This window comes from Gavialis gangeticus, unplaced genomic scaffold (genome assembly GCF_001723915.1).
Source record: "Gavialis gangeticus isolate Ggan-Ray unplaced genomic scaffold, GavGan_comp1, whole genome shotgun sequence".
NCBI classification, from domain to species: domain Eukaryota; kingdom Metazoa; phylum Chordata; order Crocodylia; family Gavialidae; genus Gavialis; species Gavialis gangeticus.
Window position 1 is genome coordinate 53,647,068 of NW_017729022.1, and position 22,284 is coordinate 53,669,351.

Genomic DNA, 22,284 nt, shown 5'->3' on the forward strand with positions numbered 1-22,284 from the left:
CAGGAACAATGGTCACAAGCTGGCGGAGGGAAGGTTTAAGTTGGACATCAGGAGGCGCTACTTCACGGTCAGGGCGGCTAGAGTCTGGAACCAGCTTCCAAGTGAGGTGGTGCAGGCTCCCACCCTGGGGGTTTTTAAGAGGAGGTTGGATGACCACCTTACTGGGATCATTTGACCCCAGTGCTCTTCCTGCCATGGCAGGGGGTCGGACTAGATGATCTGCTCAGGTCCCTTCCGACCCTAGAAACTATGAAACTATTAATCTGATGGGGAAAATTCCATTTACTTCACAAGACATGCATTGAAAAACACGAAGGAGACCAAAGTTAGACAATACAAGTTTCAGGTTCCATTCAGTGATCAGTGGGAGTTCTCCCATTGACTTTAGTAGGTTTTGAATCTAGTTAGTAGTAAGGGCAGTAATGAAAGCAAAAGAAACATAGCAGTAACACTTATGAGAGAGAAATTCTTATCTTGGATTCTGTTCCCTTTATGTCACCAGCCTAATGTTATTTAATCGTATTTTTCCTCTTTAATATTGGTACATCATCAAAATAAGTTAAAAGTCAGAGGCATTTCTGCAGTAACGCACATAAATATTTTTTCATGCTTATGTATATGCATTTGTATCAGTTTTATTTAGGTATTTTTAAAGCTCTGAAGAAGGTACAACAATGTTCCAGAAGTTCCTAGTATCCAACAGCACAAGGGTGGCCAACCTACAGCATGTATGTCACAAGTGGCATGTACAGCCTATGTATGGCATATGGCATACCAAGGAATGGGAGGAGGACAGGCGGCACAGTGGCAGATGGGGCAGGAAGCAGAAAGCAGAGCAGCAGATTGGTAGGAAACAATAGGCAGAAAGCAGACTGAGCAGAGGAAGAGGATGAGAGCAGCACTTGGGGTATCTACCAAAAAGGCTGGCCCCAACTGCAATAGCACCTACTTACATTATAAGCTCAATAACAGGATCCCAGAGAGGACTGAAGTTAACATAAAGCATTCCCAATAAATATCGAAGAGGCACCTACAGTAACACAAAAAAGAACGCTGTTTTAAATTTTAACAACAGTATTTGAAGTAGGTAGACAGCTAGCTTCCCTGATTAAGGAACTGAGAGAAAATAAATAAATAAATCAGTAAAGTTACAACCTCAGCAGTTTCACCAATCATTAAAAAATATTTTATATTGTTATTACTGATAGCAGAATGTAGAGGCCAAGACTTGATTGGGGCAGGCGCTATGCAAATGACAAAAAAAGGAGAGCTCCAGTCCCAAAAAACTTTCCTTGAATTAGATACAATTACCCCTATTAGGACTGGATCCCTGTTGACCTAGATGCTGTACAGCCAGGAATATGATCCCTGCCAAAAGGAGCTTACAACTCAAGAAAGAAAATGCTAAAAAGAGTTAAGCATCAGGGAAGATTTAGCTACCACAGGGAAAATTCTTGACCCAGCAGCATCTATGGTGTGAAGCCTACAGCAGCTGAACAGTATGACCTGGATTCAGGAGCCACAGAAAGACATCCCTGTCATCTATGAATCCTCTCTCCTGCCATGAGCTCCATGTACATAGACCCCCAGGCCTCCATAAAGCTGGACCTGAGGTTCAGATACACGGAGTTTATTGAAAGATAAAAGGAGATAAATTCTGAATAACTCACCTGAGCTCTTAACCACCCATGTTTGATTTCTTCACTGTTACTATTTAAAACAGCTTTTAGAACAGTGATCTATATACTTATTTTCCCTGCCAGACATGGAGCAGGATAAAATTCCAGCCAATTAAAAAAATAACCACAGCTAAATAAACAAATCTTCATAGATTAATAGATTGTAAGGGGCTGGAAGAGACCTCACAAGATCATCAGGTCCAGCCCCCTGATCATCAGGTCAGGTGATCCCAGCAAGGTGACTGTTAGGCCGCCGCGAAGCAGCAAGTATTCCATTCAGATTCAGCCGATTTGGAGGGACAGTGATTCAATTTGGTGATTCAAATCACTGTCCCGATTCAATTTGGCTGATTCAGATTTGGAAATTCAGCCATAGACTATAATGGGGAAATCACTAAAATACCTAGAACTTTGTCATTATTAGTTGTCTGAAAGAAAATTAAAAAAGCAAATGGGTGTGGAGTGAGGAGGGTGGCACTCACTCCATCTGCATGTGAAGCTTGGGGAACCCCAGCAGTGGGAGATTCATCTTCAGGAACACCAGCTGCTCCACCAAACCAGGATCCAAAGAGACGCACTGGGTATCAAAACATAACCAGTAATGCTGAACACCCTCTGCCTTGGAACACTGGCTGGTGGACAGGACGGGTGATCTCAGGCAACTGTGGCCAGATCCTGCTACACCTGGATGCAGGTTGCAGTGCAGCAGCTCCACATCCTCGGTGAGATAGGTAGCCACTGAGGCCTCCACGCTAGCTGCCTGATGGTGGGGTCTGGTGCCTCTGGACCCCAACACTGAAGCCATGCCCTTGGCCCCCATTGGCAGCAGCTGTGGTGGAGGAGACTGGCTTTTGGGTGAAGTGCTGGCATGGGAAAGGGGATCCCCCTCTTCTATGTCCCCCCGACTCTGCCCTTCTGCCTCCCTGACTCTGTTCACCAGCACCTCCATCCAGTGATAGAAGGTTTTTCTGCTGCAGACACACCCCTTCAACCTCAGGTCGCACATGCCCACCAACACGTGGACCATACTGGACCACAACAGATCCAGCCATTTTTTGATGCCCTCCTTCAGCTGCTTCACCTGTGCCTGCACCTCTGGTGAAAGCAGCTTGCCCCAGCCAGGGACATCAATCCCCTGGAACTTCTCCATTTTGATTCTCAAGCTCCTTCACTATGGAGATCACCTGGCTAAGGAGGGCATTGCCAGGGCTGAGGCTCTCAGTGGCCTTGAGGAACAGACACTTCCAATTAGATTCAGACCTTTTAATGGAATCTCCTCTGAATCAAATCGGCTACCGAAACTTTGCACAGCCCCAGTGAACAGTCTCCTCTTGAAGATTTCCGGGGTAGGTGATTGCACCACCTCTGCAGGGAGTTTATTCCAGTCTGAACACCCTAACCATGAAGAACTTTTTCCTAGTGTTAAGCCTGAAACAGTCTTCCTGGAGTTTGTGGCCATTACTCCTGGTTATCCCCCAAGGGTGCCCTGGTGAACAGTTGTTCACAGAGCCCTTGATGTATTCCCCTGATATAGTGGTAAGCTGCTACTAAGTCCCCACTCAGCCTTCTCTTTTTTAGGCTGAAGAGACCCAAATCCCTCAGCCTTTCCTTGTATGGCCTGCCTTGCAAGTCTCTGATCATATAGGTGGCTCTTCTCTACACTCTCTCAAGTTTTCCCATGTCCTTGTTGAAATGCGGTGCCCAGAACTGGATGCAGTACTCCAACCCTGCTGTCTCACTAATACTGAGTAAAGCAGAAGAATCACTTCGTTGGTTTTGCTGGACATGCATCCATTGATGCATGCCAGAATACCATTTGACCTGCTGGCTACAGCATCACACTGCCAGCTCATGTTCTTACTATGGTCTATTATTACCCCTAGGTTCCTTTCAGTTGTGGTGCTACTCAGCTTGGCACCACCAAGCCTGCAAGCATGTTGAAGATTGTTTGTCCTGATGGAGCACTTTACACTTCTCAATGTTCAACTTCATTGGGTTCTGATCCGCCCAACTTGCCAGCCTGTCTAGGTCCACCTGTATCTGCAGCCTATTTTCAAGCGTGACCACCCTCGCCCATAACTTGGTGTCGTCCACAAACCTGGCCAGTGAGCTCTTCACCCCCACATCCAAACCATTGATAAAGATGTTGAAAAGCACTGGACCAAGCACGGACCCCTGAGGGACACCACTGGCCATTTCTTGCCAGGACAACTCAGATCCATTCACTACAACTCTCTGGGTCCTACCCTGCAGTCAGCTTCCTACCCACCTAACTGTTTCTCTGTTAAGCCCACAATCCTCCAATTTTCCTATGAGAACATCATGGGATACCAGATCAAAGGCCTTTTGGAAGTCAAGGTATATAATGTAGACCTCCTCTCTCTCATCCAGGTGGCAAGTTATCTGCTTATAGAAAGGGATGAGATTGGTAAGACAAGACCTGCCCGCAACAAAGCCATGCTGGCTGTCGTTCAGAATCCTCCCTTGTGCAAGCATATTGCACATAGACTCCTTGAGGAATGTTTCCAAGATTTTCCCTGGGATAGAAGTTAGGCTAATTGGCCCATTGTTGCCCAGGTCCTCTCTCCTCTCTGTTTTGAAGATGGGCACAACACTGGCCCTTGTCCAGTCTTCAGGGACCTCCCCCGAGCACCACGAGTTTTGAAAGAGTTTCACCAGAGATCCCGCAATTACTTCGGCCAGCTCCTTCAGCACTCTCAAATGAAGTTCATCACCAGCTCAACATCAACAGTAGGAAGGCGGTTATTCCCACCATGCCCATTCTGAACCATATCTAGTATGATTTTCCCCTTAGTCTGGTGAAATACCAAAGCAAAGTAGTCATTCAGGAGTTCAGTTTTCTCCTGACTGTTGGTAACCAGCTGTCCTGAGTTGTTAAGCAATGGCCCCATGCTTCCATTTGTTTTCCCCGTTTCCTATACCTAAAGAAGGACTTCTTTATTGTTCTTAATTTCTGTTGCTAGTTTAAATTCAGTCACCGCCTTAGCCTTTCTAATCTGCTCCCTACAAGTGTGGGCCGTCGTTGTACAGTGTTCCTTAGGGACTATCCCAAGCTTCCATTGGTTATATGCCTCTTTCTTCTTTTTCAAGAGAACCATGATATCCCTATTAAGCCAAGAGGACTTACCAGCCCTTCTGCTACTTTTTCTCCACATGGGAATGGATTTTGTTCCTCAAGGATCGTGTCCTTGAGGAATGACTACTCTTCATGCACTCCTTTCATCTTCGGTCCCTGGTCCCGCAGTGCTTCCCTTACCATTGCCCTGAGCCTGCTGAAAGCCTGTTCATAGCTAACAGTGATCACAAACCAAAACAAGACATTCCTCAACATCGTACAACATTGTGCATTTGGGCATTTTAAATTGTCTCCTGAAGCAACAAGTACCAGCCTTGGCTGGAAAAAGGAGAGTGGACTAGACAGATCACTGGTGCATTCCAGTGCTTCAAGGGCACTTTAAAAACAATGGGTAACATACTTAAATGCACCCAGCTTACTTGGGAGCGCAAGGCCCATTGACCTACCAGGGCATGTGTGCTCCTAAATTGTCATGGACATCTGTGAAAAGCCCACCCATAATGGCTAGTTCCTTTGTGGTAAGCACTTTACCAGTCTCTGAAAAGCCTTACAACATACTAACATGTACAAAAGTTTGGGGTTTTTTGGCTTAACTTACAAAAAGGAAATGATACAATCAATGTGCCTTTTGGCAATAACTTAGTACCTCACGTAATGGTCCCTCTGGTATTGCAGCCTGCACCACATCACATCTGAGTTTTCTTAAATGCAGAAGTTTCTCCCTGTAATCATTTACAGTCGCTGGAACGAGTTCAGCTTGAAGTAATAAGGCAAACACAGACTGAAGCTCACCTGGTCCATCACCCTGAAGAAAACAGCAAAATGTCTGTTGTTAGAGGATGCTATAACAGGCTATTTTGTTTAGTCAAAACTTTCCAGATCCACAGGTGCTGTCAACTGATTTCAGTGGAGCTATGCTAGCTGTGGATCAGGCCCATATAAACTGGAGGAAAAAATCCCAAGCAGGCATTAAAAGGAGCCTGCTTTTGCTATACAGCATAAACTAGAATACAGAACTGGTAAAGAAGTCTGCACCAAGAAAACCGCCTTTATGAAAAACAGTGTATCCAATGGGCATGAAATGTTAAAAATTAGAGAAATTGTAATACTACCTCAGTTGGGGTAGGCAGCAGAGACTCAAAATGGCTTAAAATCCTTACAGTCAAGAGCCGGACCTATCAAAGAAAAAAAAACAGGTTTCCTAAGCACATGGGCACATATACTGCAAACTGTGATGGGCCAGTGAAAATGGATATAATTTCAAAAAGATGAAGGACTTTCACTTCTACATTTTTACACATTACACATTTTTTCTGTAGGCTTTCATTATTTATCATATTTTATATGTAGCAAGAACTCGTTGCCACTGTGCTAGGAATTAATTTTCCATCAAAGTGCTTTGAAATGTTGGGAATAGAATAGTAGAATAGAAAATTACCTTGGATAAGCTGGTGGAAAGATTTGTGAGCAATTTATCAAACAAATCCATTAAGTTCCCTTGGGAAAGTGGATCTTGGCAACCACACAGTGCCAACCTGGTGTAATACAGATCAGCCAACAGCAAGACCGATGGATCTGAAGGGAAGGTGCTAAAAGAAAAATACCATGCTATTACTGTTCAAGGCGATCACCTCCAGAATACAAAATTTGAGAAAATACAGAACTCCCAACATGGAGGAAAATCCCCCACTCCCCTGTGCCATCCACATTCTATTACAGTGGTTCGCAACCTTCTTACACTCAAAGCATCCTTCATTAGACTCAAGGCATCCCTCAAAAATGCCAGCTCTAAGCTTTCCCTTGTATTTGACTATGAAAAAGTAACAGAAACCCTTCTGTTGCAAAGAATTCAGAAACACCACAACAGATTAGAATGTTTTTAATACTATTGATTCCTATTTGAAATCTCTGACTTTACCTCGAGTCATGTTTGCACACCTAATAGGGTGCCAGAGGACCCTGGTTAAGAATCACTGTTCTATTAAAAGGGCATGAAATGGCAGGCCAGATACTGTGCTCGTAGTCTTAGGGCACCAGTTACATAGGACAAAATGAGATCTGACAAGTTCATTTAATTACCTCCATACCTGTAACTGGGATTGTTATAGACTGACTGGCAAATTGAGTGCGCAAAGAGACCTATGTAACTTCACAGATAGGATAATCCGAAGGCTGACACTGTGCATGCTCTTGGATAATTGCTGATTTCAACAGACATGAAGCAATGCCAACCTAAACCATGTGCCATACTGGATCAGCAACAGCAGCTAGGCTTGCATAAAGAGAGGAGTGAGTTGTCTTAACTTGCTTCCTTTGCCCAGAAAGAGTTGTATCTTGTCAGCTAGAGTAGAATGAATCATTATAGAGGTAAGGCTGGCACTGGGCCTCATAAAACTAATCTTAAAGCTCCTGTTTTGGCCACAAATTGTTGATTTGGCTACAAAATCTGTAAGAATGTCTACAACGATCTGCAAAAATGTTAAGCAGTGAAAGCCATACGGCTACTGCAAGGAGAAATCCATTGATGACCAAGGTTCTCAAACCCTATGGTGATGGGGACCAAATAAACAGGGAAGATGGACGGATGACCAATCTGCATTTCAGGAGACACCAGGCCCATTTGCTTCCTCTAGGTAGACTGTGAGGACTATGGTAGAAGACTGTACAGAACCTAAACATTTTCAGCTATTCTATGACAGACATTAATTACTAGTTGCAGGGGGTGAACAGAATAGTTTTTATTAAAAAAGTAAAGCACAAAAATGAAGTGCCCCTCTTCATTAAAGGGAGTATACAAATCTAATTCATACCCAAGAGCAGACTTAAACCCTAATATTTTACAGCTGAACCAAAACCAAGTTTCACAATAACAGCAACAATGTGATACTTATATTTCACTGAGACTATTTAAAAAACTGTGTGTGTGCATGTGTAAGCAGAATAACACAAAAGTTTATCAACAGGAACTCTACCAAATAAAAACAGCATTGCTACCTTCACATACTTAATAGCAATAACAGTTAGTCTGCAGCTTTCAAACAGAATTCTGTTTTAAGTGAGCAGGTGCTAAGGAAATAGCAGTATCAAATACATATACTACACAGTATCCTCTAGGAGACAAGTTGTGACCAACACCATTCCATTTCCCAAAGAAACATAAGAATAAAGATTTGTTTTACTTAAGAGCCCTTATATAAAGGCAAAGTCATCTCTCCACTATATTAAGTGGAATACCAGGAAGACAAAACAGGTTACTTACGTCACCAAGCTCTTCACACGTTCCACAGGTAACAAAAGGAGAATTTCAGAAGATTCTGATAAACTAAGTAGTGTGCTTACAGCTTGGCAGGCCACAAACAGGCTTTCTGGGAACAGAGAGCAAGACCAATCTATATATCCATTTGTTCGCATTGTATTTGTTTGTGTCTCAAATAAAAGGAGGCACAGAGGTGAAACAATCATAATCCAACTGCCCTGCAACCAACATTTCTGTCACTAAAGGCAGTAATTTGAACTTCTGTCATGCATCATGGAGTCATAAAAAAAAGTTCCCTAAGGATCATCAAAGCACATGTCCAATCTGATCTGTGTATTTCCTAAACATGAGAAGCGCCCTGTTTGTGTCTACATAAGGAGAGCCAAGTACTAGAATTAAGCTCTGCTCTACAGCTCCCAGAAAAAATATTGCACTTAAATGGTGCTTGGCAAAGAAAAAATACAAAAACCATTACAGAGAGAAAAGGTGAGGTGGGGGGTGGAAATAAAAAGTGTACTGAGTGCTCCTATTGCCAGTGGTTCTCAACCTTTTTAGACTCAAGGAACCCTTTGAAAAAAAATGCCAGCTCTTAGCTTTCACTTATTTCTTGACTATGGAGAAGTAACAGAACAATTGTTCTGTTGCAAAGAACTCACAAAGACCACAACATTGCTGACGCTATAGATTCTCATTTTAAATCTCTGGATTTAGTTTGTGAGTTATGTGCAGGTGTTTGCACAGCACTTGGTGGCACCCTTAGGAGAATCTCATGGCACCCAAAAGTGCTGCAGCACTTCGGCTGAGAATCACTGCCCTATAACTTTGCATCTTGGGCTGCCCCCAGATGTTACTTTTGTAGGGCTACAAATTTGGAGCCCTATAAAAATAACAAGTAATGTGGGCAGCCACATATTCAGAGGCCCCCTGGCTGGAGTGCAGCAAAAGAATACTCTTCAGCCAGGGTATGACTGGGGGCTGCTCCATACTTGCCCCCACCCCTGGGGAGTCTATCAGTGAGCCAGACAGGCACACTGACAAACATGCAAGTCTAGCTCCCAGGCAGCCCAGAAGCCAGCTGGCTCTTGGTTCGCTAGGGGTTGTTTAAAGGTCCCAGTGCTTTAATGAGCTGCTGGTGTTTCAGCCACAAGAGCTCGTTACAGTTCCTGGGCTGCAAGCAGCTCCAACACCTTTACTGCCAGGTGGCAATAGTAACAGGGATCCCTGCAAGCCTCTGGTAATGCAGAAGCCTGAATGCTAATCAGCAGCTGTCCAGGCTCCCAGGCTGCAGGTATGCCAGGGCCTTTACTCAGAGCCTGGGAGCCGGATCACCAGTCTGGCAGCCCTGACAATTCATCTGTGGGCAGGCTGACAGGGAACCAGCTGCTTTCACCCCCTTGCTCCTCTTGAAGTTGGGAAGAGAGAACAGAGTACCATGGGACCATCAGGGTCCAACTATGACCCCCTACCTGGCCATATATTAAATTTGACAAAGAAGCTGCTGTTCAAATGGCAACATTCTTTGTTGTTGATCTGCCATTTTTGTGGCAGATCTGTCATTTTTATCCTGGGACAAAATGCATTAATGTCTGGCGTGTTGCCCTTTGTTGCGGGAGACTTGCACATGCACTGCAGTGTAGGGAACATCTGGAGGAAGCCTCAAAAATATATGGAAGGATTTCCAGTTTTCTAAGGGATATAGAAACCAAATTCCATTAGAAATGAATGGAAACTGGGCTTTCAATAGGCTAGATGGGTTTAAAAAGTCTCATTCATAGTATCCTACCTGCAGATCACACACCTTTAGTGATAAAGGATTTCTCTCTCAGGTCCACTCCTATTATAATTATCCCTGCACTACACAGCCAAAATACCTTCGAGTCATGAAGCGTAGAGCACAATTCTCAACAATGCCACACCTAAATAGGCCACAGGGTTGTTTGCAGTATAATTGACCACTCCTTTCTTTTCCTATTGCAGAAGAGTCATTGTTTCTATGCCAAGTATGCAACAGAAGACTTTTGAAATATGGAAGAGTTATTTACCCAGCTTCTATTGAAAATGAGTAGGAACTGGGTACCTATTCTTCATTGTGCCTCTGAAAAATCTTCTGCCATTTTGCTCTACCTCTATGCCCCCAATGCGCCCCTCCCCCACAAGCTCTTTCTGATTACTGATCTGTGCTCTGAACTCCTTACTGAAACCACTGGGAAATTCTGCATTTAAAAAAAAAAGTAGTGGCAGAATCAGACTATGTATCTATTACTTTTAGATTATTAAGGGATTTTCCCCTAGAATTAATTACAATAGACTAAAACAGTTGTGTAGCATGTAAAAATATCGACAGGAAGAACAGCTGGTGTTACTGACAAAAAGAAACACTATTGAAGAGGAAAAGCAAAATGCAGTACACTTCTTTGGGTATTTCTATGAAGATTAATCTAGATTATGGTTGTTTGATTGATACAAACATATACCTGCTGCAAGCACTCTGAGATCCATGGATAAAGAGTGCTCCATAAATAAAACGTTGGTATCTGTTCATACGGCTGCCTAACACTGAATTTAATTATACCTCCCAGAGTAATAATTTTCACAAGCATTTTCAATCCCATCATAAGAGTTCTCTGGTAAAGGTTATATTAATTATTAACAGTTTATTAATTTGTGCCACTGTACCTGTAGGCAAGAGTTTTAATTTCAGAATTGCTATCAACACTACCTGTGATGCTGATAGTGAAATCCTAGACTTGCAGATTCCAAACACTGCAGCCAGAGAACCCTTATAAAAATAATAACAGTATTACTATCTCATTGACACGAGCTGTCCTAGTTTGACCTGGCCTGGATCTGCTTTTCATTTCTTTGCCTTCCTGCTTGCTTCTTTTTCTTCACAATGTGTCTTTCAAATCCTATCTTCCTCTCCATCTCAGTCAGACACAGCTTTTGTGTCTGCTTCTGTGGATTCCTTGTCCAATCACTATCCTCTGACATGATATTTACCTTTCCACCCTATTATTTCTATAAATGACAATTGCTGTCCTATTTTCTGCTGCCCTTTTTCAGTTGTGGGTTTCAGGTTTTACTGGGTTGCCCATTAAACCAGGATACAGTGTAGTTCTTCTTCTTTACTATGCCTTGTTTCTCTAGCATAACTGTGCCAATAAGAAGCTAATGAATGCAAGATATCTGACCTTTGCAGAGGCCTCCTTTGTCAATAGCCACGAAGAGGGATTCTATAAACCTGGTGACTGGTGGCACGATTTTTTCTTTGTCTATTGGTCTGCCAAAAATGAAGTCAGAAATTTTTATTGTAATGCTAATACCAGCCACAAAACAATGGCTTATCTCATACAGTTTGTTTATTTCATTTCACAACTTTAACCACAGCATTAATTATGATTTTCTAAATTCTTTTTCCAGCAGCACTGATACAAATGAGAGTTGTTTGGTTCCTTAGGGACATTAGACAACAACAGTTCTTGGAGCAACTTTTTCAAGCCTACCGAGTGAGAAGCCAGGAAAAAAAACTTTGCAACTTCGGCAGTGACTTGCTTTGTCACTACAGACAAGTGATTTCAGTTGTTTCGCAGTTTACCCATCTGTATATTGGGGATCATAATGTTCCTTCCTTTGCTTTGAGATCTATAAGTGATCCAAGATACATGAGCTAAGTAGCAGCAGTATTCAAATATAAGGCAACTGTATCATAGATACCCCTTACCTAATATGTGGAAGTACCACAAGGGCAGCCCAAGAGTGTGAAAGATTAGTAACGTCTTCATTTCCTGGTAACTGAATTAGAGATAGAATGTGATCCAGCACTGGCGCTAGTGACCTTTCTCCATTGCTCTTATTTTTCTGCTGTCTTGTACTGGCCCTAAAAATAAAACCAAAAACTTTATTAGTAACTCACCACTACATAACAGCAGTTATACTTTCCCCTGCCAATCCTGACATTTAAACTTAAATTGGCTCCTTTTAATGTTTATCAGGGGTGCTCATCAGGATCTGGGGGAGCATCTATTCACGAGAGCACCCCAAGGGATGACAAGATCGAACAGTCATAAACTCCTCTGTGACCGTTTCAGGCTGGACATAAGGAAGAACTTCTTTACTGTCCGAGCCCCCAAGGTCTGGAACGGACTGCTGCCAGAGGTAGTTCAAGCACCTACCTTGAATGCCTTCAAGAGACATTTGGATGTCTATCTTGCTGGGATCCTATGACCCCAGCTGACTTCCTGCCCTTTGGGCAGGGGGCTGGACTCAATGATCTTCTAAGATCCCTTCCAGCCCTAATGTCGATGAAATCTATGAAATGTGAAGTTGGGCCCCTTCGTAATCCAAAGCAACACACTTTTGGATGGGCTTCTTATTATCTTCGCAACATAAAGTACCAACCACCCATTCATTCCTAATCTGGAGAGGACTAGAAATCATCTATAAAGAATTACTGCATTTCAGCAGGATTTGGGGCTTGCTCCCACACCTCAGAAGTTGTTGCTGCTTAGCCGTAAAAGTAGGGTGCACATATCTGTATTTAAGATGGGATGTAAATCTATCCAAATCCCTAGAAATTAGTCAAAGAAAAAGTGTTTTCTATGATACCCTATGGGGCCCTGCTATCTGCCTGGATTAAAGGTTTAGCTCCCTCACACCAAGCAACAGCTTGTTCTTTGTTCCCTAAAGAAAACAAGCTGGCATGGCCCATTTTCAGATGTAGGTCACTTTACTATATTGCTTGGCTTCTCTCACTCAATGCTCATCTGCCCAGGGGGGTATAATAAGCCTAGGGGCCTAGTGGCTGCCATTCTCCTCTTGACCTCAGCCTGGTGTTCCATGATGTGGGCAACACCTACAGACAGATAAGAAAGTGCTTGCAAGTTAGCCCTTGAAAATCTCCAGAGCAAAGGAGTTCATTTCTACAGAATAGATCATTTTTAAACTACAGTTCCATGGAATTGGGCAGGTTTTCTCCTCTCCCTCTCTATATACAGGTAAAGTTCAGCATTCCTTTCAGTCCTAAGGAATGATGTATTGTTCAAAAACAGGCCCAGAACTGAATATTCCTGATCATACTTTGATACCCTCCAAAACAGAAAAGAATGTGTGATAGAAGCACCTGGAATTCAGAACACTTTGAATAATTGTTGGGGCTTTTACTTTATCACCAGTTTATTGCAGAAGCACCAAGAAACCAGAATTGTGGCCAGGGTCCTATGGTACCACATGCTGAACATATGTTTAGGAAGATGTGGTCCCTACCACCACAAGACTGAACACCTGAAAGACACAGGTCATATCCACCCCGCCCCATGAGCAGGACCAGGCAGACTGCCAAGAAGTAAGCCTCACCTCCCAGTACCTGCTCTGCATACACACAGAGAGGCTGGCATAAGCCCCAAAGGCATGCTCCAGGCTCTTTCTTTGGATCACACTAAATCAGGGGCGGACAATTATTTTGGGCGGAGGGCCACTTACTGAGTTTTGGCAAGCCATCAAGGGCTGCATAACAGGCAGCTAGGGGCAGCTAAATATTTTTTTTTTTAATTTTTTAGGGGCCCCGCGGGCCAGATGCGGCCCACGGGCTGCATTTTACCCAGCCCAGTGCTAAATTGTCTAGTCTACAAATCTGCAGGGTACACAAAGCGGATGAGTGCTTGTTTCTCATCAGTGTATCCAGTCTCACTCAACTGGCCTACAGAGGTACCATAAGCAACATATGAAAGCTGGCGAGAGAAATTTGGATCTGCTTGACTGGCCTCTGTATGTTATCGTATCCTTAATGTTTATATTCTGAGCAGTTCTGAATACTAGAAAGCAAAATATATTGCTAAGTTGCTTTGAGAAGAGAGTAAACCTTGGAGAAGAGACAAGTGTTCACTCCTCTCTGTGACAGACATATAGTAAATATTTAAGCTGCCAGTGCTGCAGAGCTTAGACCAGCTCCTCAAAGGAAGATTAATAGTCAGTGAAGTGGCAGTCTGCTTGACAATGCTATCTTCCAAACCTTTTCAAGGAAAGCATAGATATAACATTATTTGTGGGGCATGTAGAGACTTACCCTATGGATGACTGTGTGAAAACAAGAGGATACTTTTCAAAAGCCATTGAGCCAACTGTGGGAGGTTCTGCTTTCACCAGAATAAGTTTAGCCAGAATTGCTAAGGCCTCATTGCTAGCCTGAACATCTTCTCCAGAGAAGCAGTGCTCAATGTACTCCAGAAAGCATGGAAGAAAATGCTAGGAGAAAAAAAAAAAAAAAAAGTCTCTCCAATTCTGACCAAGACAATAATGAACCCAAGGCTGCAGCTCCTGGGGTAGCTGCAGTCTGTGTAATATACCATCTGACACTGACCAGGGATTCCTTATAGGACCAAAAATTTGAAGTTAAGACTGATCAGTACTAATTTCAGGCTCCCCACAGAGCACATGAACCCCAAGATCAACCCTGCTCTATGCAAAGAACCCAGTTTTCCCTCGATTGCATTCCTCATATTTCCTCCACAAAGCATTGGGCCACCATATTCAGGCTACCCCGCCCCACAAGATATCCCTAGTTTTCCATCTCAATCCCTGCTATACCCACACATAAATCCCTGTTCTCAATACCATCTATAAAAATCCCAAGCTTCCATCTTCATCTCTGTTCCTCCTCTCCTGAGAGTTGCCTTTCCCTCTGTGAACACAGTGTCTCCTGCCCCATTGTCAGTTTCTCCTTAAGCTTTGGTGTCAGACACCAAATCTTATTTGAGGAAATTTGTCAGCAGTTTCATTATACTAAGAAACCTTCTTTGTCCTCCCAATTTATTCTTTTTTATATTCAAAAGGAGGATTAGTGTGACTGAGAGCCTCTCTGTACATTTCTTGCAGCGTTCACATTTCTCCGAGTGCTGCTGCATGTTAAAGGGATTTGGGAAAAAGTAAACCACTGCACTCTAAATTTCCCAAATGTTTGATTTTTTAAAAGTTTTGTACTTCAACTGAGACAAGTCCCCTGCTAACCAATCTGTTGGGGACATGTCACAAATAGCACAGTCAAGATATTTAATTTTCTGGGGAAAATTCATGTAGGTGCTACAGATGTTAAACACTCATCATATGCAAAGGTACACCGCTATTTTAACCATTGGTTGCTCTTTAACTCCCATCCCATGCCTACCCTTTCAGGAATCCCATGAACTAGGATGATATTCTAGGACCTGTGTTAAGGGGGAACTACAACCAAACAAACTAGAATCTATAATAATGTATAGAAAAGAGGGGTTTTGTTTAGTTTTGCTTTATCACTTTCATTTTTTGATTTACAGTGACCTCAAGGATATGTCTACATCAACATGACCATGATAGGTGGAACCACACTGAAACACAGCCTTCCCACTGTACACAAACTATACCCAAAAAGGCTGCAGCCCAGGTGGTGTTTGTGGGGCACTGGGAATGCACCAACAGATTCATGTCTCAGGCATGCTTACTGGTATATGCCCATACCATACCACGAGGGAATTAGCCATTTGGGCTACAGTACATGCAGAGTAGTCATGTAGTATTTCACTGCAGCATACTAGTGCTGTTTTCTGATGGTGTAAACATGACCTAAGACTCCGCCACTCCTACAAAAAAAATCACAAAAACATGGAAGATGGATGTTCAAAAATTATAAGCCACAGGAACAGAAAATATCTTATCATAGGAAGTAGATAAATATACTATGAATTTAGCAGCTGTAATGGAGTTTCCATGCTCAGTAACATTCAAATAACATTCTAACCTCCCCTCAGTCCTTCCCCACCCAAGGGGATGAACCCCCTACATTGCTTATGCTGATATGTCATTTGGCTACTAAATAAACTAAAAATGAAAAGTTCACCTACCCTCTCAAACTGTTTCATTGCAAACATTGCCTCAGAGAAATTCAAAAGGTTGTGTCTTTCAAATCCACTTCTAAATACCTGCAAGATGGAAATGAAGAATTAGCAGGGTTACACCAGCAACAAGCAGCTTATTTGTTCATAAAGGAAATAGAGACATGAAGTCTACATTCCTCATATGCACATGGTAGGTGTTTCTCTGTGTTGATGGTGTTATGTATAAATGTCAACTCATCTCTCCTGACCCTGCGCGTTACATGCGCAACACCAAGTACTTGAGTAGTCCCATTGAGGTTGCTGGAACTGCCCTCATGGTCACCAGTATTCAAATGCCTGTAGGATCAAGTCCTATGGACAGAACTGGACACACAGCAGGGTTGCCAGGAAGCAAAGTAATCTTGTTGAGACAGAGGCCACCACCTAAACAACATCAGTTTCTGACAGAACCACAGGATCATAGAAAAATAGGGTACAAAAGGGACTTCAAGAGGTCATCTAGTCCAGCCCCTGACTCGAACAAGGATCATCGTGTTCTAAACACAGACATATGTTTGCCTAACCTGAACTTAAAATGTTCCAATCATGGAGATTCCAATACCTCTAGAGGTATTCTGTTCCAATGCTCAATCATTCCCATAGTTAGAAAGCTTTTCCTAATATCTAATAGGAGTGTGCAAAACGGGCTATATTCGATTTGGTTTCGGCCCGAATCCAAATCTGAAGATTCGATGCTGATTCAGAGAATCAGCAATTCAGACACAGACACATCTTTAAGGGTTTTTTCTACATACCTCAGGGTAACAGGCACGGCTTGTGAACTCTGCAATGCTGGGGTGCATGGAGCATCCCACAGGAGCATGGCCCAAAGTGTTTCCTGTCTGCTTCCAGGTCTGCTGCCGAGCGTGCTGGGGGACGTTCCATCTGCCCCAGCATCACAGCCCTGTACCTTGAGGTATGTTGAAAAAACTTTTAAAGCTGTGTCCATGTCTGAATTGTTGAATTGTTCCGAATCTCTCTGAATAGATTCAGAGGGTTCCAATTCGATTTGGAGCGATTAAAGGGTCTCCTGATTCAATTCAGATTCAGAGATTTGGCCACCGAATCTAATCAGGGACCGAAGCTTTGCACAGCCTTAATATCTCACCTTGCTGCTATTTAAGCCCATTACTTCTAGTATAGCTCCCTGTAGGCACAGAAAACAATTGATCACTATCCTCTTTATAGAACTTTTGGAGTTTATGAAAGATGATCATATCCTTCCTCAGTCTTTGTTTTTTTGGATTCAATTATCCTAGTTCTTACTTCATTTCCTCATGGGACATGTTTTCTAGACCTCTAATCATTTGGGTTCTTTTTCCCTTTGGCTGCTTTCCAATCTGTTCTCAATTTCCTTAAAATGTAGTGCTGAAAACTGGACAGACCAACGAACTGACGGGAAGAATCACTTCCTTTGTATACAAAATGTTTATTAATATATCTAAGTATGCTATTAACCTTTTTGTTTTGCACAAATATGATGCATTACTTGCTATATAACCTATATTCAGCTTGCAGTCCACTATAACCTGCCAGGTCTTTTCCTGAAATATTATAGCCTAGCCAGTCACTCCCCATCTTCTATTTGCATATTTAACTAATCCGTCCCACTGTGATACTTTACACTTGTCCTTGTAACACCTGTTACACATTTTATCTTTTTTTTTCAGACCATTTATCAAGGTCACTGAATCTTAATCACAACTGTTTAGAAGTGCGTTATTCTGCAGAGCTTGGGATCATCTAAAAACATATTAAGCATATGGCTCAATTCCATTTTGAAATAATTAATAAAGATACAGAACAGTATTATGCCCAAGATCAACCTGTGAAGAACCTTACTTGATACCTCTCTGTGCATTTGTAGAGAGACTGGCACAAGGCACTCACTCTCAGCTAAGGCTTCTAGACACTACTCTAATACAAATATATGACAAATTAAACAGGCTCTGGATCAACTCCTACACATTCACCACATGCATTGTTTCAGTCAGGGCAGTTTGTACCTTCTGTATAATACAAGAAAGATGTGAACATCTTTGTGTAAACCATTTTCTAGTTTACTCCATCTGAGTGCGTTCATTCTAGAGAGCTTGGACTGGGATGTATCTGCTGCAAAATGTACTTTGTTACCTTCTCAATAGTTTCCTTAGTCAAAGCATCTGGCAGAAACACATTTTCAGCAAGAAGCAAGGCAGAAATGGCTTTAAGCAGGGTCTCACAACACGATGCTGAGAGATCCGGCGTTTGTAACATTGTCGTTAATGTCTGTGGAATAAGAGACAGAGAAAACAGTTGTCACATATCTTGTAGGATAATGAAGCTCCAGTTTGAGTGGGCTGAAGTCTCTCTTCCACAGGAAAAGCTAACAGGGAAAGCGTAACATTCTGAGCCTCAGCCAATGGAAATTCCCCCTAACAGCTCTGCTAGTTGGGCGAGGGCTGGGTTTGCTTCCAGAAATGACACAACCCATGAGTATCCCTAGATCCATGATGGAAGACATGGGGAGCCCTGGACAGCTACTTTCCTAAGGCCTCTGAACCAACTCCAGCTTCAGGAACCATGGCTTCACAGTTATCAAGAGCAGATGCCCATTGTCCGTTTCTCAGAGTCTGTGCTCCTGGGTCTCAGGGCTGGAGGGGGAAGGGAAAAGGCACTTAGAAGAAGGGTATGCTGTAAGATAATACCCACAGGATCACATCAAGACAGAAAATCAATGCCCAAGGGATTGCCAAGGTGAATGGAAGAGTGATGCTCTCAAATGCAGTTACACTTACTCCAGACCCCAGCACTTTCTGACCCAAGTCCTAAAGTCACTGAATCACTGAACAGCCACGCTGGACCCCATCTCCACCTCAGATGCACATGATCCACCTCTGAGTATACTGGCCAAACGGGAGGCCCTGACCCACCTTACAAACTGCTTCAGGTTGTGAGATTTTGGACCCATTTCCATGCTCTGCTAGGATCAGATATACTTGCAATATCATTTCAAATTGTGCTGAACTCTCAGAAGAGTTGGTCTTAGTTATTTTCTTTTGCAATTCTATGACAGAGTCCTGCAAAAAATAATAATTTGACAAAAAATAATCAGATCCTGGTCTTAGATGAAGCTAACCTAAAAGAATTCCCATGACTGGATGTTTCAGCAGTCTGATCTGTTATCACAGACATTCTTATCCCCATCTAGTAAACTGGCCTTTCCAAAAAACAAAGATACACCTAAGAGCTTAAAATAACCTAATAAACAGCATCCTGTAGCTCTTGGACAGAAATGCAAATACCTTTAAAGTGATTTTCTCCTTCCAAGAAGGTTTACTGATGACAGGCCAAAGAGACAGAAGAAACAAACATTTTGTACTCAGCTGCATGTGAACACATTGACCAGATTCTGACCTCAACTGATGTCACAAATTCTAGTGACTCTGCACATGAAAAACTAGCCCTTACTGAAGTTCGTGGGAGATGCAGAATGAATTCCAACAGGGTTGGTATTTTATCCTGATGGCAGGTTTTTATGAAACAAGTTTCTGACTGTAGGAATGAAAAACTGCTAATTAAGTAAACGGTTTCCTGGCTTGGTGGCCTTTAACTTGGCAGGGTGGTAGGAAGGGAGAGAAGGGTATTTCACTAGCTGCTCGGTAAGATCACAGACTGAGTTTTCCAGTGGCAGAGTTTTCACTCCGATGAGAGAATTGCATTGAAGTTAGCAGATCATTTCCTGCAATTTCCTATTTTAAGCTCTTACATCACAGAACGGATTGGAGAAGCACTAAATGCAAGATCACAAGCTACCAAACTCAGGTTGACTGAATAAAAGCCATCCATGCCTTACTTGGTAAGGCATTTTAAAAATATCTAGCATGTAATACTCTGTGGCTGACATTTCCTCCAAATGAGGTGCTGCTAAATAGCACACAACACTTGGGTCCCCTCTACATATTACAGGTATTGTGCAATTAACTGGAGACCAGCTACACATGCCAAGTAGCTGTTACACAATAAATATCTCCAATGAGCTATAAAGGTAGACCTCGAAAATCTGTACTAACTTTCAAGTTGGTTCCTATCGAGCTTTAAACTTGCACACGTAGCTGAAAGGGCTCCCAACTGCAGGGGTGCAGCATGCTCAGCTTAAAACCCCTGGGCCTCATGGCTGCCACAATCCCTAGGGCTTGGAGGTGTGTGAAATCACCTGCCACAATCCTCAGGATCCAGGGTGCCTCCTGCATCCCCAGGGCAGGGGGAAATCGCCCTTATGGCAATCCTTTAACCCCAGATGTTTTCCCATATTCCCTGTGGCAGTCTTCAGGCTCCAGGGGTTTCCTGCACCACAGAGCCCTAGGGATTGCGACACCTGTTATCCCCAGGGTCTGGGGATTTCCTGCACCTCTGGGGTAGAGAAATCACCTCTGAGGTGATCCTCCAGCCCTGGGTTTTTCCTGCACCCCCAGGCAGAGCCCCCCTAGGGTACAGCAAATTGGGGCAACCGCCCTGGGCCCCACACTTTGGTGGAGCCCTGCGGATCTGGGCACAGTGGCCACAGCCCCTCCCACGGGGCCCGCCTGGAGCTGGTGGCTCAGCCCCGCACTGCAGAAGAAGCACGGAGACCCTCCCCCTCCACTCTTGCAAGGGTACCACAGCCCCATGCAGTGTTATGGGGGCCATGCACAGCCTGATTTGGCCTAGGCCCCATGCCCCACTAGGGTTGGCTCTGCCCCCAGGGCTGGTCAGAAGTGCCTCTGCAGCAATCCTTCAGCCCTGGGGGTTTCCTGAACCCCAGGCAGATATAATCCCCAGGGTCGTCTCCTCTTCCTTGCCTGCCCCCCACCAAGGCAGGGGGAATCAACCCTGGGATGGGGATCGCAACCACCCTGCCCCAGGGTTGCATGGGGTCCACCTGGGACTAGAAGCCCCTCAACTGGGGTGCATGAGACTCCCAACCATGGAAGCCTGCTTCTTGCCCATGCAAGGGGGAGCCCAGGATTGGGCAACATGGCACAATGCAATCTAATATGTGATCCCACAACCGGGTCTCCTGCCATGGGCATGTGAGAAGGTGCAATTGTGTGAATTGCGTATCAGATCCCATCGCAACTTTGCCTGAAAATGTAGAGGGGGCCTTGGACATGCTGTGTCAGACCCTGAGGTAAGCCAAGAATCCATCAGGTCCCACTGACACAATGACTTAAAGCAGGTGTGTTAAATATATGGCCCATGGGCTGAAGCCAGCCTGTGGGTCACTGGACCCAAATCCCACCCCACACAACCCAGCATGACTGTGCTAATTCATCAGTCAGTGGCCCTAGGTATCTGCATAAGGAAGGGGAGGATTTTTCTGCTAAGAGTCTGACATGTATGTTAATGTTTCCGTTGCACAGAAATAGCAAACCCACCACACCCAGATATTTTCCTGGTGGGAGTTCACCCCTCTTTCAGCTTCTCAAGAATAAGAACTCACTTGCAAACAACTGAAGAGAACATCAAAATGCTCCTTGTAGATGTACACTGCAGCTGATTTTACCATATATTTGAAGGCTTCTCCAACAACAATCCATGGAAGTTCAACTTCAGCTTCTGTAACAGGACCCAGCTTTAGCATAATTAACTTTATAGCCTGGGAAGGAAGAGACAGATTAAAGTTCTACAACTCTTTCACCATAGGAAATCTTTCTAACATGTCAAAATGGTAATAGGATGTTTTATTCAACTATTGCAGGAAACATTCTCTGAAAGATGTAATATTAGCAAGAGGCAAAATAATTTAGAGTTCAGAATTTTTATACTCCTCAAATGAGCACACAGAACATGTTTACATGCATTATCAGCTAATAAAAATCATTTCAAATGCAGACATATTATACTATTATTAAAAGCAAAAACCTGAAGCAGTCCTTTCAAGAAGCTATTACAGCTATTAAGTTATAATGAACAGCACAGTTTGTATTAAGGATCCAAACTCCACTGAAGTGAACAAGACATCAAATGTCTTAAAAGAATACTTGATTAGATTGCCATACAGCAATAGATGTTGGTTGTTTAAAAACATTGTCCTTTTCCCATTTGTTTGACATGCCCAGGTACTTACTGTCTCTGCACAAGAGTGGAACATGTTTCTAACCCCCTTGCACATCTCGAAAAGCAACTGCCCGACACCTTCCACCTTTTCTGGGTGCTCTCTCAAGTCCAGAAACATTAAATTGAACAGGGCATTTTTATCAGAAACCTACAAAACAAAATGAACCAGGAAAACATTATCTTCACTTGAAATCAGCCATATGGAAAGAGAGCATTAAATGGCTACTGACAGCACCATCTTACTTTAAGCATCAATTTACACCCACTAAA

At 43.3% G+C, this 22,284-nt stretch overlaps 1 protein-coding gene across 1 annotated transcript in view; it reads right to left on the reverse strand.

The window, feature by feature from the left end:
- The window catches only part of UTP20 (UTP20, small subunit processome component), a 102,807-nt gene that overhangs the window by 69,546 nt on the left and 10,977 nt on the right, over window positions 1-22,284 (reverse strand). Inside the window, exons 7-19 of the mRNA XM_019514992.1 lie at window positions 22,025-22,162; window positions 21,398-21,553; window positions 18,849-18,995; window positions 18,070-18,204; window positions 15,904-15,981; window positions 14,094-14,272; window positions 11,754-11,909; window positions 11,224-11,312; window positions 8,036-8,141; window positions 6,215-6,365; window positions 5,889-5,951; window positions 5,423-5,581; window positions 954-1,030 (exon numbers count right to left, since the gene is read on the reverse strand). Of these exons, the coding sequence (XP_019370537.1) occupies window positions 954-1,030; window positions 5,423-5,581; window positions 5,889-5,951; window positions 6,215-6,365; window positions 8,036-8,141; window positions 11,224-11,312; window positions 11,754-11,909; window positions 14,094-14,272; window positions 15,904-15,981; window positions 18,070-18,204; window positions 18,849-18,995; window positions 21,398-21,553; window positions 22,025-22,162 (1,634 nt within the window). The remainder of the gene's footprint in view (window positions 1-953; window positions 1,031-5,422; window positions 5,582-5,888; window positions 5,952-6,214; window positions 6,366-8,035; window positions 8,142-11,223; window positions 11,313-11,753; window positions 11,910-14,093; window positions 14,273-15,903; window positions 15,982-18,069; window positions 18,205-18,848; window positions 18,996-21,397; window positions 21,554-22,024; window positions 22,163-22,284) is intronic.